This window comes from Cyprinus carpio, chromosome A20 (genome assembly GCF_018340385.1).
Source record: "Cyprinus carpio isolate SPL01 chromosome A20, ASM1834038v1, whole genome shotgun sequence".
NCBI lineage: Eukaryota > Metazoa > Chordata > Actinopteri > Cypriniformes > Cyprinidae > Cyprinus > Cyprinus carpio.
Window position 1 is genome coordinate 11,406,157 of NC_056591.1, and position 19,711 is coordinate 11,425,867.

General features: G+C 38.1%; 1 protein-coding gene across 1 annotated transcript; it reads right to left on the minus strand.

Moving 5' to 3' along the window:
• Positions 1 to 302: 302 nt before the first annotated feature.
• LOC109101721 (hypoxia-inducible factor 1-alpha) lies at positions 303 to 18,819 on the minus strand. The gene is made up of 15 exons (XM_019115127.2): positions 18,490 to 18,819; positions 8,820 to 9,010; positions 7,916 to 8,061; positions 7,750 to 7,834; positions 7,539 to 7,648; positions 7,004 to 7,206; positions 5,137 to 5,243; positions 4,871 to 5,018; positions 4,474 to 4,730; positions 3,220 to 3,446; positions 2,962 to 3,084; positions 2,547 to 2,878; positions 2,223 to 2,313; positions 1,945 to 2,062; positions 303 to 1,653 (listed from the first exon to the last, which is right to left on the minus strand). The coding sequence occupies exons 1-15, from the start codon at positions 18,519 to 18,521 to the stop codon at positions 1,499 to 1,501; spliced, it is 2,325 nt and encodes a 774-aa protein (XP_018970672.2). The 5' UTR covers positions 18,522 to 18,819; the 3' UTR covers positions 303 to 1,498.
• Between the last annotated feature and the right edge of the window lie 892 nt (positions 18,820 to 19,711).

Below are 19,711 nucleotides of genomic sequence, written 5' to 3' on the forward strand. Positions count from 1 at the left end.
AAAAAACACAAAGAACAAACAAGTTTATATTTTAAAAGCTGATCTGCTTCACTGCTTATTTTTTTAATGAAATTAATTAAAGTTACACCAAACTGTTCCAAATAACTTTCCCACCAAGAATTGTAACCTTTCTATACAATGTCCAGACAGCTGAACTTTAATCTGCACAAAAATAATTCAGATATTGAACGTTCATCATAGAAGTGTTTTGTCACTCTATGTTTCAAATATAATTTAACATACTCCTGAATAATAATAATGTTTTAAAAAGTGTCACGTCAATTGAAACATACATCACAAAATTCTGGTCCACAATGGTCTTTTACTGATTATGCAATAAACAAAACATTTAGTGTTAAGAGAATAAAGGAGAAGGCTGCAGAGATAAATGAAGATTACAATAAAATAACATAAAATAAAATGTCTTTCCTATTGAAAAACAAGATAAAAGCTCATAAAATACTTGCAGGACGTTGTCAACAGGCTAACATTCATCTGAAAGCATAATGAAAACAAATATTGTCTTACTTAACTAAGCATTCATGTTCTAATGCCATATAAATACCTGTAAAACTGGGATAAATGATACATCGGCTTTTCGTATGATCTAAAACAGCTCATCAAGCATGAATTAACTTAAGCATCTACCACCTCGAGAACTAAACAGAAAAATGACCACTAAAAATATAAAAATCTATTGCATAATTAAACTATAAATCTGTTTCAACCTCTTTGAGACAAAAACCATCATGAGAACACCACATGATTTTGAATTCCCTTTTTTGCACATTCTCCATCATTACTTTCAATGGCTCTTTTGCAATTCATCTGTACTCTTCAAGAGGAAACAGTGATGTAAGCAAATACCAACGCAATGAAAGCAACACTCACAAACATCCAACAGCGTTTAACCATTGAGCCTATGAGTGCACACACAGAACTCACATAACCGCTACACAACAAAACTCTGAAGAGAGAGAAAAAAAATAAATTGTTCAATCTTTCATTAAAAGTACATATTCATAAAAATGGTTTCATATATTGCATGGACTGCTGGTATTTTATCTTAAGAAAATAGATTGTGCGACTGTAGCTACAATACACACGCTTTGGGAAAGGGGATAAAACACAACAGGGTTTTTTAGGTGAAAGTAGGGAATCCAGAGGGAGTGTTGGAGATTGTACGTATACGCATCAGTGTGCATTTAACATTAAGGCTCTGGTTGCTGCCACTGTTAAGTTACATTACACTCCTCTGTCTCCAGGCCCTCTACACACTGAGATGGATGGACTCCCTCTGGGCTCCTCTCCGCATCACTGGCGGGATCAATGAAAGGTGCAGGTCATCTAGTACAATTTTAAAACACTGCGGTTTATAGAGGGCTTGATATTAGGGCTTGGAATAAAAGGAGAGAAAGTGGAGGCTAATTTCAGGGATCCAGGGGGGAGCGGGCAGAGAGGGGGATGCAGTGTCTGAAATTGCTAAACACAGCAAAGCTCAGTTGACTTGGTCCAGAGCACGCAGGAGCTCCTCTCCCTGCAGGAGATGATGGCGGTCCTGCACGGGAGCGTTGACTTCGCAGTCGTAACGTGTTAGCTGAGGCAGCCCGCCGCTGCCCTCTAAAGAACTGCACAACAGGCGACTGGCCACATCTGCAGAATCAGAATGGAAAAGAGATGAGCTCATTTATTGACAATTGTATATACATGCTAAAATAGAACTCTAAAAATGTCAAGTGGTATTAAAAGTACTAAAGTATTTCCCTGCAAACTGAATACACTCAATTTTTGTTTTTTACACTTGTGATACCGATTTTGTAAGTATTTTAATATAAAGCTGCTTCACTTCAATGAAGCTTTCATTTTAAAAATGTATTTTATTAGCAGAGCGCATTTAAAAATTCATAAAATACATGGCAGAGTTTTGATGGTCTCGTTACTCACCAGAGGGCAGTATGAGAATGGTTTTATTTCCTCCAAGCACACTCGATCCTTTAACCTCTAAAACCTTTGCCCTCTTTCCAGGCTCTATAGCACTGTCCACACTCTGAAGCAAAGCACCCTGCAGGAAATTGGAGAGTGGTTACATAATAAAACACATTTTCAAGAATCATTTCACAATGTTTCACATAAGCTTTTTCTTCTTCGATTTAGGAGTTTATTCTGTAAGTGTGTTTTCATCATAGATTATTCATTTTCACTTAATCTATTTTCAGACTCACCAGTCCAACAGCCTCACAAAGTGATGTCACTTCCTCCAACTTCCTCTTACGTTGGGCATTCTGGATGGCTAACATCTTTGGTGACAGCTCTCTGGGAAATTGGAGCAACAAACACAAAATCAGATAATTTACTAGTAGTGACATATAAATGAAGTCCGAATCCGTGCTCTATGCTCACGATAGAACCATTTTTGGCTTGGCTCTAATCTACTTGCAGTTTAATACAGATCAGCTATCTGATCCCTCTGCTTAAGGATTGATCTGACTGAGATTGACTGTACTGTAGATGATGGCAGCAGGAAGTCATGCAAGTGAGAGCTCTACCTGTTGTTGAGCTGATTGCTGCTCTGTGGGGCGGGGGGCCGAGAAGGGGAAACATCCCGACTGCCGCTGAAGGGTGAGACAGGGGCACTGCACACCTCCTGTAGCAGGTGCAGGGGTGAAGGGGCCCGTGATGACGGCTCCTGCTTCACTACGCTGCTGGAGGAAGAGGCTGGAGATGCAGGGGAGGGTAAGGGCTGGAACAGGGAGCTCATGGCTGACACAGAGTGAGGGCCAGAGGGAAGCGGATCCAGCGGAGAGGGGATACGCAGCTGGAAGTCATCATCCATTGGAATGTATGGAGCCAGCATCTCTAGGTCGAGATCCTCCATGGCCTAGAAGTCACAGAAATATGTCTTGTGAAATATATGCAATGCAATAATGACCACAGAGGGAGATATTTCAGAAAAAGGGTTACCTGGGAGCTAAAAGGGGTCTTTGCCTCTGTATCAGTAGCGAACAGTTTCTCAACCAGGTCCAGTTTGAATTCAGAACTGATGTCTGAGTCTACTTGGAAACAGTAATCCATGGGGCTGTTTGGCTACGAGAAAAAATAATACACACTTGAACTAAGTCTTTAAGACACACAGGATCTCATTAACCATTAAAAAGGAGCAATCCTTTTAAATGACTAAGAACAGCAGCTAAAAAAAGCAAGTGTTTAATGAGTATTTACCCCCGAGGAGCCCAGTCCAGATGTGGAAGGTGTGTTTGCGGAGTCTGGACCACGATCAGAGGCAGAGCTGAAAGGGAAGTCCTCCGCTCCGGTGTCTAGTTTGGTCAGGACTGGGGCAGAGTCGCTGGGCGTCAGAGGAGACAGACAGATGGGCAGCTTCTTGCTGCTGGAGGGCAGCATGACATCATTGTAGAGGGGCACCTCCTTCAGCAGCTGCATGTCAGAATCTGGAGGAAATTAAATATTGTTAAATTATTATCGGTAGCACGCCAAGGAATTGTGTGTATATTTATAATTTATTTCAGAAACTAAGATTATGAATCCATATTACTCATATAACAGACTCAGAGGATCAGTAAATGCCTTGAATATGTTTTCAGTCTTTACAAGATTACAAAGTTGCCAAGGGATTGCATTATATTAAGGTACACTCAAAAGTTTTGGGGCCAGTAAGAATTTCTTTTCTGGGGGGGTGGGGGAGAACAATTTAACACTTTTATTCAGCAAGGATGCATTCCATTGATTAAAATTGAGAGTTAAGACTTTTACATTGTTACTAAAGAGTTCTATTTCAAATAAATGCTGTTTGTCTGAACTTACTATTCAAAGAATCCCAAATAAAAATATTTTCTGAAAGGTCATGTGACACTGAAGGACTGGATTAACAACTGCTGAAAATTTGGCTTTGCTATCACAGGAATAAATTACATTTTTAAATGTATTAAAATAGGACAAAATAATTTTAAATTAATATAATACTTCACAGCATTACTGGTTTTACTAGTTTTTGAATAAATAAATGCAGCCTTGGTGAGCATAAGATACTTTTTTTGTTGGATAAACATTACAAAAATCTTACCAACCCCAAACTTTTCAACAGAAGTGTATGAGCTGTCAGTCGCTAGTAGACGTTTCTTCTTCAACTTCTGGTTGCCTTACAAAACTGGTGGGCTGCACAAAGAGCCACAGCTATTGAACTTCGCTGCTGTTAAAAATGTCACTTTATTTTGACATTTACACTTTTTTGCCACTAAAAACGAACACTGTGGAGGGAAAGCGTTCATACAAGTTGCAAGAATATCATCTATGATTAAACAAGATGAGAATAATGAGAAGGAGAGTATTTGCTCTTTGCACATGCCACCTCTGATTATCAGCTCTCAATGAAAACATCTGCCTTAAATTTGCTGCAAATCAAAGTGAGCAATGCTTAATATGTTCCATGTAAACATGTAACCATCCTTCAGGAAGCACCTGAGTTGTTGAAGTCCAGAGAGATGATGGTGTCTCCTGCAGCAGGCGCCAACACAGTAAGTGCCTCAGGCTTCTCTTTCAGCTTCTCATAAAGATCAGAGCTCTCCATGGGACACTTGAGGCTTTCTGGCTTGAAAAGTTTGAGTATGTCCACCTCAGAGGCCTCATCTTCCATCTCCTGGTTCTCTTTCTCTTCAGCCTCGGGCTCTGTCACAGTCTGCTGCAAGGACAGGACAACATCCCCCTCCACAATGCCACTGGATGAGACAGAACGTTCAAGTTGGATTATGATCAGACACATTTGTATACACACTAAATACAGCAAAGAACTTTTCATGATATTTTGCTTCTATAAAACCACTAGTCCACTACAGATGTGACAAAACTGGATTTGTACCTGAGAACGAAGTTGACACACACAATGCACTGTGGCTGAGAATTCTTGGGGTTGTAGATTACAGTGGCCTGAGTCTCCACCCACACAAAACCACCTTTCTTAGCCAGCATGCGGTACTGGCCTGTGGTGGCCTGGCCCTTGGCGAACACTGGGAAAAATAACACTCTCCAATCAGAAATATTCCAAAAGACATCTTGTGTAACAGTTTTGCATGTTAAAGTGAAACCTCTATCATGATCGGGCATGCATTCTGTCCAGGTACTCACAGTTGTGATGTGTCTTGGTGAGGTGATCTGAATCCAGGGCATGATAGTATTCGTACACAGACTTGTTCAGCAGATCATCTGGCTCATATCCCATCAGCTCTGTGATCCTTTGGGAAAGAGTGAGAGGATTTAGTATGCAATTATAGCTACATGCTGAAACAACTGCCACTTCAACGTGATCTGGATATGAGAAGTCTAATACAGGGGTCTCAATCTTCTTTGTTTTGTAACCCATTTTTTAGTTCTCGCAACACCATGATCTTATCAAATGATCTTAAAGTGAACAAGAATGCTAAATCCTGTGTATTCAGTTTGTGGCCAAAGAATTTATGGCGGCTGGGCTTTTACACTGAGTTCACCTTTGTGTCTAGATCACATGTCAAGTCTGCTTTATTGTCAATTTCCACATGTACAGTACATACATACAGAGAATCGAAATTGCGTTACTCTCAGACCCCCGGTGCATACAGATAACATTAACATTAAAGCCTAAAAAAATAACTAGATCAAATATAAAATGTAGATACAATTATACAATAAGGGAATTATATAAAAAAAAAAAAAAAAAAAAGACATATAATAAAAATAAAAGTTAAAAATAAAGTTAAAGTTAAATAAAGCAGCGCAAGGTAAATGACAGATATAGTGCAAATCAATGAAAGTGAACAACAGTGCAGTTAAAAGATTTTTAGTGCAAAAAAATCACTTATTAAAAATATCTTAAGTCTGATTAAAGTGACAAGTGACAAGTGACCAAGAGCAGTTATTTAACTGACTGATGTGTTAAGTGCAAGAGAAACGGTGTAATTCACATACATGTCTAATCTACAGCTGTAACAATTTTGCTTAAAAACAGTGTTTCGAACACTAAAATGATTTTCGTATTATTATTATACTATGATTTCATATACTAAACTATTTTCAGTTTTAACTTTAATTTTAGTTTAAGGTTTTAGCAATTCTGTTGTCTGCTTTTGACATTTTAATTAGCTTTTGTTTTTTATATTATTATTAGTAATGACTATTACTATATAGCTTTCAATTGTGTTTATTTCCGTTTTATTTTTTATTTTTGTTTTTCAGTTTATAGTTGAGCTCAGGGATAGTAACTAGTTATTATAGTATGTACATACCACATACATATACGACAGGACAGTAAAAAAAAAATCTCCAACAACCATATCTGCATCTCTAGTGATGCCGAAACTGAGGCCCTGTTATGCCTTCAGCAAAGAAATAAAAATAATAATCCCGGCTTCTGCCACTAGGTGGTGATATTATCATTTGTAAAAGTACAGAACACAGGCTTTTGTGCTTCTGCAGCATTGCTTCTATTCAGAGATGACAACAACTGGTAGGCCCACACAGTATTCACTGCTAGGCATAGATACCATCAAGGCAAACCCAAATACATCAAAAAAGCCAAACCATTTACACTTGAAAGAAGAAAGAAAAGGAGCTGTGCGCCAATCTGTCTAGATAATCTGGGGGGAAATTATTTTTTCTGTTTGATGTATCCGTGCTGTTTTTAACATAAGAGCGGGAATTGGCATTTGTAATTTTAATGTGCAAGGCTTCCGATTTCATTCCCTTTAGTTATTTTTCAGTTATTTTTTAATTTAAAGTCTTGTTATGCTGCTTTATATAGCAAACTTGTATATTTTGTTATTTTAATCTATTATGATAATCACAAACACACTGGTTTGTAGCACAAATCGTTTTACCATTTACTGCACTTTGTTTTTTAATCTTTTAGTTATCTTCCTATAGCGGTTAATAAATCGGAAGTCTTGCACATCACAGGAAATAGCTTTCTTGCACTTTGCAAAATAAGGTGAATATGAGGGCATCACATCTTCCTGCTAACCTTTCATCACAGTACGAGAACTTCATGTCCAGAGTGTGGCGGCTAAGGAAGGTCTTGCTGTCCAGAGGCACCTCGATGTTCGAGGGATGAGGAATGGGCTCACAGATGAGCACAAGGTAGGTCAGAGGAGGCTCTTTAAAGCCCAAGTCTCCTGAAGCCTCGCTGCGCTCCTGCACACGGACATGACCAGCACAGTGAAGAACCTGTATCAGAAGAGAGAAGGGGGAAACTTCTGTTCAAAGTCTTTTTATAGCAGATGTGTCATAAATAACTACTATAAGGATGCTCTGTACACAATAAGACTCAAGTTAGTTTTTCGTTCCTTCTTCCTTGTTAAATTTCCTGTACGATTCCAATGTCACCAAAATAAATGAACCATTTAAAATCAGCAAATCAGGGTAAGATAATCTTATCCTTTTAAAACAAAAATATACAGGAAAAGGTACTGCAAGGGGGAAATTATGTATAGGCTGTGGATACCAACAGATTAGTTATAGTCTGAGAAAACTTTGTTAGCATTCAGACAGCATCTCACTTTCCACGTAGCAGACTTGATATTGACAGTCCGCCCTCTGCTAGTGAGTGTGCACTTCATACGCAGGAAGAAGCTGCGCTCTGTATTTTGTTCCTTGGTCTTTTTGGATCCTAAACATGGAGAAAAAATGAATGCAGTTAATGCATTTATTATGTATGGCTGGTGTATATTTCTGCAGAAAAAATGTTGCAGTGTAGCATGTGTGACTTACCGGTCTTATGGACCAGCATCTCTCTCAGCTCCTCATGGTCACATGGGTGTGAAAATTCAAAGATGCTGTGACCAGTCAGATCAAACTGAAAGAAAATATGGCAGAGAAAGTTAGCTACAACTTAAGCCTTAATTCTAAACAGCAAAGAACAAAAACATTTAGCTACCTGTGTGAGGCCCATGCTCTTGCTGACATTCTCAGAGAGATAAACCATGTCTCCATCTTCAGACAGGACCATGAGGAAACCCTCCAAGGCCTTCAGATAAAAGCTGTTCAGCTGACATTCCAGTTCATTCTCCTTCTCTTCTTCATCTGCAAAGCCAAACCAAATTATTTAGCAATCTAATATGCGTATGGTCATAGCAGCACATTAAGCCTCTTTAACACTGTCAGAAAATATAGTATCTTCAGAGTTACAACAGTTTGTCACTAGGCCAGTACTCTCAATGGGTACATTTTAGTACCTACAAAATAAATACTAGTATCATTATGCACCCTTGAAGAGAAGATAAGATCCATATTACTACCAAAATACTATTAGTACATGTTGTAAATGCAGGGGAGAGAAAGATTTACTTTTGTTGACAATAGCGGGTTTATAAGTGCTTCTCATTGCAAGTTCAGGAAAATGTGTTCTCAAATGCATGTTATAAACATCCCAAAGAGCAGATGCAGAGATGAGTTTGTTTGGCAGCACTTACTGCAAACAGGGCTGTTTCAAGACACTGAAAACAGTAGATTATGAGCTGCTTGAGTGTAAATGAACATTTATTTAATTAAATCACAGCTTTTGCAATTTGATAATCGTATTAAGCTATATTGCAATTTCAGTTAATCATGCAGCCCTAGTACATATAGCATCTAAAAGGTAAATATTTGTACTAATATGCACTCTTTGAGGATTCTGCCCCAGTGACAGTGCAGATTGCAGGTTTTTCCCTCTGTTCATCAGCTCAGCGTTTACAATATTTGTTTACAATATCTTCTGGTGGAAATGTTTTGATTCTCTTTTGCATGTGGTGTAACTATTTTGCGTATGTGGATGCAAATATTCAAGTCAGCGTACTGACCAGAGCTCAGCAGCTTCCTCATGCGCAGGTAGCTGATGGTCAGCCGCATGATGGAGGCTTTGTCCAGGTGGGAGGTGACATTGTGTGGCAGAGGGAGTTGGTGTGCTAACTCGTAGAACACCTCGGACTCCTTTCCCCTGCGAGATCGCGCCGCATCCCTGGACTTCTCCTTCCTGCGCTCCGAGCTCACCCTGAAAAATAAAGAAGGACAGTGTGGTGTTAGTTTTGCTCAGTGTTTGTGATGAGAGACCACCTGCGCTAGTGTTTGAAGGCAGCAGCAAGGTCAATTTTTTTTAAATCTCTCATTTTCATGGCATCAGAACTTGCAACATCAGAGACCAGAAAGATCGTTTCAATGTGACTGGCTGGTGAAAGGAGAGTAGACACACTGTGACAGACACAGTTACAATCCTTGGAAGCCAACCAACAGTGATAAATGTCATGTTAGACAGTTTTCAGATTTCCCAACATAAACTTTTCGGTGCACTACAAGGAAGTTTAACACATAAACAAGCCATAAAGTAAATGGTCTTACAAACGTGCAAGGTCAGGATCTGGACAATAAAAAGCTCTTGGACAGAAAAAAAAAACCTCTTTCCTGACAAACAGGTCATCACGAAATAGCTTTCTGCTAAAATGAGTCTCTATCTCATCTCATGATTTCTAAAGAAGCAAGTCTATTACCCATGGGACCTCTGCCTATTCTGTCACTGCCAAGACAGACTCCCACACATTTAACAAATATTTCAGTTCATTGCAAGAATGGAGAGCTCTGAAAACAAGCAAAGCTACTTGCAACAAAGAGCAACAATGTAATGCACACTCTTTAACAAAGCCGCTACCTTCAGGTGTTCATTCATGGTTTACCGATGTAGAAAACTGTCCATTGTTAACAAAAGCTGTCACTTAAGGCAAATGGATTAAAAACCGTGATAAACTTGTCTTTTCTTAATTCTAGGATTTAACAGGAAATCAGTCTTGAAGTGGCTTTAAGCAAAAAGTTAAAAACCTCAGAAGCTAATTCAGCAAAACCCCACATCTTTAGCTGTTTATAAGTTCAGCTGACAAAGGAGGTTAAGCTTCTAACAAGCTTGAAATCAGATACAGAAACATAATTAAGGAACTGGATTAAGCCAACGTTTGCAAAAACAGCACAAACACGTCAATGTCTGAAAAACAGCAGACCGTCAATGGTGTTCTTCTGTTTAATTCGCCCAGAAGCATTTGAGAATTAAAGTTGCACTGGACAGTAACATTGCAACATTATGAAAATTCCTAATGAATTGTGAGCAGCCGGAGGTCAAGATCCGTCAGAGCTTCATTGTAGTGTTAGTCCATCTGCATGTATTATCATCAGAAGCAAACTCCTTTCCATTTTCTATCATAAACCGTTAACAGTGATTTGTCTGGCCAAGCAACAAATTACACTGTTTGAAAACCACTCAACTCAAACCACTGCTTTATAACTCTTTAAGATATATAATGCTTTCACTGCATAGAAACTTTTAAATTTTCTCAAAGTTAAAACACTGACATTTCTAGAATGTCTTCTGGTTGATACTGCATTTCTCTTTTCTTTATTTACATATTAGGTCTTGAGGTAATATAAAGTTATAAAAGGTTGTCAGATTGTTCCTTTTTATATCAAGCTAGATTGATTACATTATTGCAGTAAAATATAAAATAAGTAAACAGAAGTTTGTCTTTTTTTCCTTTCCAATACTAAAATGCATTAGAGGAAGCAGTTAAGTAGTGTACATCTAAAAGCATTTTTAAAATACTGAATCAAACTGAATTGTTTATTGCAATAGCAAAAATGGCTTCTGAATTACACTGAAATAAGTGAATAGCCACCCACTGATTCAAAAACAAAAATGTGATGCATGCAGAATCTATTTACATACACTTTTCCCTTTATAATTTAAATGACCAATGAGCTCTCAATGCAACAAATATTCCCCATCTAGGAGCTCCAAGGTCAAAGCAGCAATGACAAACAATGAGCAGGCACTGTGTCAACCGTCAAAGCCATGCAAGACAATGGAGGGAAAACGGTTAGTGCCCTAGCAGGAAAAAACATCTTCAGACAGACGACGTCCTTACTGCTCCCATCCTCCCTATCAAAGTATTTTCTGAAGTGAAGCGGAAATCATTTGGCCATAAATAGAGGAAAACCCTTGTGCACAGGGGGTGCTCGTTCACACACACACACACACACACACACACACACACACACACACACACACACACACACACACACACACACACACAGACATTTTTAGGGCTGGTCCAAATACCATTTTTACGAGCTTCGAAGCTTCGATAGTAATAAACACCGAATATTCGAAGCTTCGGAGGGAGGGGGTTGAACATATTCTTCTCTCTAACACTGTGTCTACTCCGGACGAGAGCGGCGCAGAGCGACAAAATACAATCGAACCTATTATGCTGTCTACACTGGGTGCGGCGCACGCAGCTGACAAATTCCAGACAGTAAACTGTTACTGCGTTCTATTTATGACGTACTGACACAAATTTCAAATGATTTTCAGTGGTCGCTTTGTCGCATCCAGTGTAGACAAACTTCAGCTGTTCCGGCACAGCGCGACACGACACCTGTCGTCGCATTTTTATCATGTATAAAATTACTGATTAACTTGCCGGATAAAAGCAGTTTGTTTGTTTTTTCACACCAACAATATACTATAGGTGTACTACTTGGAATGATTTTTCAAACTTGATGTGCTGTTGTGGTAGGTCAGTTTCAAATCGCATATTTGGCACACTGTCTTTGTCTTGTCCTCACTCAATTTAAAGTGCTCCCACCACACAGCTGAGGTCTTCGCCATTTTTGTCTTCTCTTCCAGATGCACTGAATCATGACGTTCACTCATGGGCGATTCATATTCAAGGGTGAATGAGAACAGTTTTGCGGGGGATGCCAGGTGTTCAAAAAAAGAAAAAAGAAAAGGAATATTCAAATCTCAAAACTGAAAATCGAATGCCAACCCACCGAACAAATATTCTAATAATCGAATATTCTGGTCCAGCCCTACACATTTCATTGTGGTTTTCAGCCTGCTTGTGTCTGTGCGTGCCAGTTTTCATATATGGACTGCTCACTAATACATGTCTACATTATTGAATGTTGTCAGGGTAGCTGGAAGGCCCCTTTAGCACAGGGGAGCTTTTTAACTTAAAGGGATGAAAAATGGAAATTCTGTCATTAATTACTCACCCTCATGTTGTTCCTAACCCGTAAGACCTTCATTCATCTTCAGGACACAAATTATGATATTTCTGATGAAATCCGAGAGCTTTCTGACCCTCCACAGACAGCAAAGTAACTACCATGTTCAAAGCCCAGAAAGGTAGAAAAGACATTGTTAAAATAGTCTGGGTGACATCAGTGGTTCAACCTTAATTTTATGAAGCTACAAGATCTGTTCGCAGCGGGGCACAGTGCAGCCGCACCAGTTGCACCCCCCTAAGGACGGCCCTGCATTTAACCAATATTATCAACTAAACTTAGGACCTGAATTTCAAATAGGAAACTCTTTAGGGCTAAAAAGTAAGAAAGACTTAAAGACTGCACAGTTCCAATATTTTGACAAACAACAGTTTTCTTTCTCAGCTACATACATTCACTTAAGACAAAACTGACCTTGTTTGAGGATACATGCCAGGGTGGGCATTTTTACATAATGTGTATCTGGCAGCAATAAGCTGCAAAAAATAACTCAATTTGGTACTCACGAGGTGTTTGTGAGGCGGCTTTATGTCCACATGCTTTGGATGTGACTGTGAGCACACAGAAAACCATTGTGGAGCGCCCAACTATCAAATTATTTAAAAAGACTTAAAAAGATGTGAAATGACACAGTTTTGTGATGATGCAACAGTGACCCTATTGGTGAATCAGCACCTAGAGACGACCTCTACAGCCCTGAATGTCAGCGGAGCCTGGAATTAAACCACGCCATACTGGTTTCGTCTGCCCAGAGGAGAACTGGCCCCCTGACTGAGCCTGGTTTTTCCCAAGGTTTTTTTTTTCTCCATTCCTGTCACCAATGGAGTTTTGGTTCCTTGCCACTGTTGCCATTGGCTTGCTTAGTTGGGGACGCTTGACTGACTGATTGCACAGACACTATTGGAAGAGAGCTGAACTGGATGATGACATCACTGAATCATCAATGAACTGACTTTGTTATTGTCTTCTTGCATTATTGCCAAACTATTTTCCTGTTTGACACTGTAAAGTTGCTTTGACACAGTCAGTATTGTATAAAGCACTATACAAATTAGGGATGGGTCACGATTTTGGAATATTCGATTAGCTGATTTAATAATAGAATATCGAATAGGTTGTGCGATTATTGTCTTAAAAAAATCTCCCCATGTTTTTCGTGCTGATGCAGTGGTGATGCGTTCAAGTAAGCAGAGGGTGATGCTGACAATAACACACCTAAAAGCACAGCAAAAGAACAAACTGTGTCACGGACACACTGTAGACTTGCGTGGCATAAAAAAAAGACTTGCGTAGCATATAACGGTTACAGTAACTTGGGACGATCTCAAATAAGAGTTCTGTGTGGACCACAAACACCCCGACTGGGTTAGAGGTGTGACTGAATCCGTATTCTAAAAGGCGCGGAAAACAAATAACACATTCTATGGAGCCACTGAAGGGAAATGGTTAGCCGCTTGCTAGCGGTAGCCTTTTACATTACAGTACATAACATTTCTCTTACCACAAAAACAGAGTAAAGAGAGTTGACTGATAGGATGATGGCGAATGATTTGCAGATCCTGAGAAAAACAAGCGCACGTTCAAAAGCGATTTATGCCCCACATATTAATAACGACTCCCTAATGGCCACAGTTTATATACAGTATAATTACCCAACAATATAATTGCGACAGAATAAATTGAAGTATATTTTTCCTCCCATTTTGTATCTGTTCGCTTTAGGGGTTCCATTTTTTTAAATGGAAATATCCTAGCCTTATGAGCAGTTTATTTATGCTAATCGACGGACTGTTTTGTTAATAAGTTCCGTCACTCGGTTGTGTTTATTATATTAATAGGTTTCAGCATGTTACAGTCATTATATGGCTTGAGTTAAGGTAGCCTATCTTCTGGATTTAACAGTTTATCATACAGACTGAAAGTGTGAATCCCGTCTCTCTCACAGTTTACGGGTGTTTGTGCGTGCATTCAGGGGAGGGGTGCGATTTTCGAATAATAATCGAATAATACCCTGCAATTTCCCTAATACAAATAAAGGTGACTTGACCCGATTAGGCAAGTGACAATTCTGTCAATTGTCTCTAGGGCTGGGTGATAATTCAAAAGCAATAATTATTGCAATATAATTTTCCTCGATATAATGATATGAAGAGTTCGATAAATGTTTATGCGATATGAATTTTATTTAAGGAGTAATGGTATATAAAATTATAGAATGTATTTGTGATTAAGCTATAGCATGTGTGCATTTATACTGTTAAAGCTACATAAAAATCATATAGTTATATTTTTACCATGGTATTGAGGTGCTATATGTGTGGTTTAAACTGTGTTTATCATTATTTAAATGTATGTTACTATGGGAGACTGATGCTTAATTTCAAAATAAATAAATAAATAAATAAAAACTTGAATAAATTTAGAATAAATTTAACCATATAAAACTGAGGTTGCTACAATTTTTCAGAGATGTTACTGATTTTGATAATGAACAAAAATTTACCTCTGCATGCTAACTCAAGCTACTATCATGTGCATTTCTAAGAGACAAAAAGTGATAGAATTATTATTAATATTATCAGGGAACCCAAATCTGTTTCTTGATTTGAAACAATATCACTCATTAGAACATGCAGAATTGTTTTGGCCATATCACCCAGCCCTAATTGTTTCCAAACGTGAGTGAAAATCTTGTATCGCAGCGTGCATGTATGTAAAGCTGTTATGAGAGGGTGAAAGAGAGAAGACGAGGTACCGCTGAATCACTCATGATTAGAAATGTATTCAATTGCACAGAGTTTTGTGAAATAAATTTCCATGACTTTTCCAAACCTTTCTGGGTTTATTAAGTGTCAGTGTGGCATTGAAAATGGTCAACATATGACTGAAACATTTGCCTTGTTTCTTTCAGTAAACATTTTGAATGTGATTTCTGGTGGAGTGTGCAAACTTTTTCATGTCGTTTACCTTTTTGGAAATCCTTTTGGTCTACGCATCTCGTTTGGATGATTTTGAAGGCGCGGCGAGTTTCTGGCTGTTTAATATTAATTTTTCCAAAACTTTTGAAGACCTGAAACTTGCTGTTTTAAAATTCCATGACTTTTCCAGGTTTTTCATGACAGTACAAACCCTGGATGTCCTTACTTTCTGGGCCCTGAACGTGTTAGTTACATTGCTGTCTATGCAGGGTCAGAAAGCTCTCTCAATTCATCAAAAATATCTTAATTTGTGTCCTGAAGATGAACAAAGGAATTACAGGTTTGGAACAACATGAGGGTGAATAATTAATGACAGAACTTTCGTTTCTGGGGGAACTATCCCTTTATGTATGTATGTATGAGGTCGGATTGTATGGTTTCAAAAAGAAGAGAAAATAAAAGAACTTCCTTTGATGTGTCTCATCATGATGACAAAATAAAAGAAGCTGATAACCTTACCAAGAAGTCATAGTATGATACTGCATCTGTTATGCAGAACTAATTTGCCGTATTCTCTTGGTCCATTTGCCAAAAGCAAGCACCAGCTTCTCATTTCTGTATTTACTGGCAGAACGCAACTGCCTATTTAATTTTAATGAACTAATCCTGTCAAATTCTAATAGTAACAGACAGCAAGGCTGTGCAATGGGTATTGTCAAAAACGCTATACAAGATTATTTTTCAAAGTTGTGAATAAAATAAAGAGCTTTAGATTATGTATTACAATTCCAGTCTTTACTTGCAGCTTCTTTGTAATTATTTAAATTTACCAGCAATGTCTAAGTGACCATCGTTTTAAAAAAAAAAAAAAATCAATGTCTAGTCAATTAGTGTCTAGTCAAATAAATGATTATAACAAAAAATAGCCCAACCTTTAAAAACACTCACACAATGATAGCACAAACATCTAGGGAGAAAAATATAGGGCTTTTTGAGCTCCTGCCAAAAACGAAGGAGAGAGAAAAAAAATAAAAAAATAAAATCAGTAAACACAAATTGCCAATGGTCCAAAGGGTTGCCTGTTTTACAACATGATTCCCAATATAATTGGATTCATTTAGATCACATGCAAAAGTCCTTGAAACACAATGACAGAATCAACTGACCACCTTTTAACCAAAGGCTTATGAAAACACTTCTAAAAGCGAAAACATAAGAGGGCCACATTTCAATATTCAAACTGATAGAGGTTTTGCCACAAGACAGGGCAGGAAGGTAGTAGCTTTGACGTCAATGCTGAGAGTGATTAAGATATGAAAGAAGAGATGCAAAATCGTGTCGCAGCTTGAACTTGGATGCCAACCAAAATAATGTCAGAGGTAACCAATGCCAATGAAAACAAGGCATTATTCACTTGAAACGAGGTATAAACTAAAGCCCTATCACACAGTAATGTTATAACAACAAATACAAAATACGATTATCTTCAAAATCTAGGTATGACCTTAACTGGATTCAATTTAACAAAGAACAAAAAAAATCAGGTAAAAAAAGCCAAACTTTATAATTTCTCACACATGATAAAACGTTGACATTTTTTAGGTAAATATTACAATACAACATTAAAAACATTTTAAACATAAGGTATGGAAATCTTCTGTATGCTTCCCTGAAGTTCAAACAGTAGAACTGAGATATGTAGAAACTGATAAAAATGTACACTTTCGATGCAAGATTATTTGGATAAAAGTGTCTATTAAATGCATAAATACAAATACACTAAGAGGGTAGTCATGAACCGGACTGTGAAACGGACTACAACCAAAAAACTTTGTAGCTGAATTTAAATTATTAAAAATGTCAGTCAAAATAAACTGCAATCATCTTAATTGCAATAGCAATTTTGTATACCATAAAACATCGAAGTGTCAACATATTACATGCATGTTCATGACCCTAAATGTGACCCTGGACCACAAAACCAGTCTTAACTCACTGGGGTACATTAGTAGCAATAGCCAAAAAAAAAAAAAAAAAAACACTTTATGGGTCAAAATTATCGATTTTTTTTTTATGCCAAAAATCATTAGGATATTAAAATAAAGATCATGTTCCATTAAGATATTTTGTAAATTTCCTACCATAAATATATCAAAACGTAATTTTTGACTAGTAATAAGCATCGCTAAGGACTTAATTTGGATAACTTTAAAAGGCGATTTTCTCAATATTTTGATTTTTTTTTTTTTTTTTGCACCCTCAAATTCCAGATATTTAAATAGTTGTATCACGAACAAATATTGTCGTATCCTAACAAACCATAAATCAATGGAAAGCTTATTTATTCAGACTGGTTTTGTGGTCCAGGGCCACAAATGAGAAATTCACATATGTTAACCAGTATTTCCATCAAATCAAAAACTGAAATAGGCCAAATTGACCCGAAACACAATATAAATGGTGGCACACTGGACCTTAGCTCAACTCCAATGCCTGCGTCACCCATCCAGTAAATTCACAAGTACCGAAAAACCAAGCAACACCTTCCAGCCTCAGTAATACCAACACTTATTTCCATCTCATCTCATCTGAACCCACACTGATGACAGGCCTGACAAAGAATAAGACACTGTCAGCAAAACCCAAGGACGAAATCCTGCTCCCAGTCCTTTCTCCACAAATATACCAGGCTGAACCAGGGCAATGAGTTACAGTGAACACAAGTGGGGTCAAGTGCTCTGAGGGAGAAAGAAGGGATCCCTCACAAGACTAGCTCATGGCTCTTTTAACTTAGACAATAAACTGCAGAAAACATTCTCAACTAAATAAAGTACAAAACACCAGAATACAGAGCACAAAACTAGTATCCACTGAGCAAAGAGCATGCCATTTGCTTTCTCCTCTATTCTAACAGACGTGCAGCTATTTGATTATTACACTATAGGAAAAGGTATGCATTTTATGTTAAATATAATCATTCGTACATACAATTTATGGTCAAATACATCTGTGCCTACATAATACAATGTGTTTACACATTTTCATGAGAACTGAGTTACGTTTATAGCATTATAAACTGTTTAATACAATGTGTTTACAAATTTTCATGAGAACTGAGTTACGTTTATAGCATTATAAACTGTTTACAACCGCTTAAGCAATAAATCAGAGGAAGTTTAAGTGAGCATGCAGCTAACGTTAGTTCTGTTAGCTTCCTTCCAGACAGACACTCTTAATACCTCAAAAGGACAAAATAATGCGTTACAAAGCAACAAATATGATTATTTAAATGCTTACAACAACCTTTAATTGTTGTTTAAAGAGCAATAGTCGACATGAGCGCTTTAATCTTGCTCTTATTCGTTTTGTTAGCCATCCAGCACAAAATGGCGACACGTTCTGTGTGACGGGGATGAATATCTTTCGGCCTGTTTACTGCACAAAACACAACCAGTTCAACTCAGCAGACTACTTTATTCGAAACAAAAACGGGAATCCCTACCTTTTCTTTTCAGTGACAACTCCACTATCCATTCCTGGGTAAAACCACTCAGAATGGGTTTTTCCAAACCGCGAGGTCAGAAAAAAAAATCAAGGACGTGGCCACCTCTTGCTAACAAATAAAAAGGTGTTTACGAAAGAAAACGAGCAGACGCGGTGAAAAGATGCGATACTAATCCGGTGTGGTGTGTTGTGGAAACGTCTGAATGGTAGAGATCAACCCTCCGGTTCGCTGAAGGTCAAATCGTTTGTCTAGAACCAGCCGGCACGGTTTCTGCTAGGTACTAAGTTAAATCGTGCCTGCGCTCCTACTACTCTCTATGTGGCCCGCGCGTTCACGAGAGGCTGACGGGAGCGAGCACAGTCATGTGAATTCAGAAGACGGTGTCGCACTCAAAAAGATATTCACAGAACCGAGGGGACATCAGCCCAGGCAGCAGTTCAGCTGACCCCCACGGTGAGATGTAATCACCACTATCGATCTCACCACAGATGTAGTAAATTCAGATTACTTGCTTGTCTTACAACCGTCCTTACGAGTTTTTCTTTCCTAGCCAATGAATAGTACTGTTTATAACCAGTAATAACTGTTTAAATATGGTGTCTAATCTTTAATTATTACTTTTTGAGATTATAATAATGATTAGGTAATAGAAGACAAATATTTTACAAAAAAATACACCAGCCACCTTGTAAAACAAACAGAAGAACAAGCAGGAAGACCTCAGCATTTACTAACAACCATCCAGAACACCCTATAACAGGGGTTCTCAACTCGGGGCCTCGAGAGCCACTTTCCTGTACCCCTTTCCTCAAATCTTGCCTTGGAGGTCCAGTGCACTGCAGAGTTTATCTCCAACCCTGATCAAAGTCACCTGCCTGTGACTTTCTAATGATCCCAAAGACATTGATTGGCATTGATTAGCATGCTCAGGTGTGTTTGATTAGGGTTAGAGCTAAACTCTGCAGGAAAGTGGACCATGAGGGCCAGACCCCTGCCCTAGAATGAACCAGCAACTAGCTAGAGCACCTGAACAGCCAGTCGCACTCAAAAAGATATTCACAGAACCAAGTTTTTTTTTTTTAACAGTTTTTAACAGTTCATAGCCATAATTAAAAAATAAAATAATTAAATGCTATTTTCATGTTCAGGGAATGCAAACTGCCTGTAAACTTAAATAAAACTAGAAAAGCAAGGTTTGTTGAGACAGATTTTGATGTTG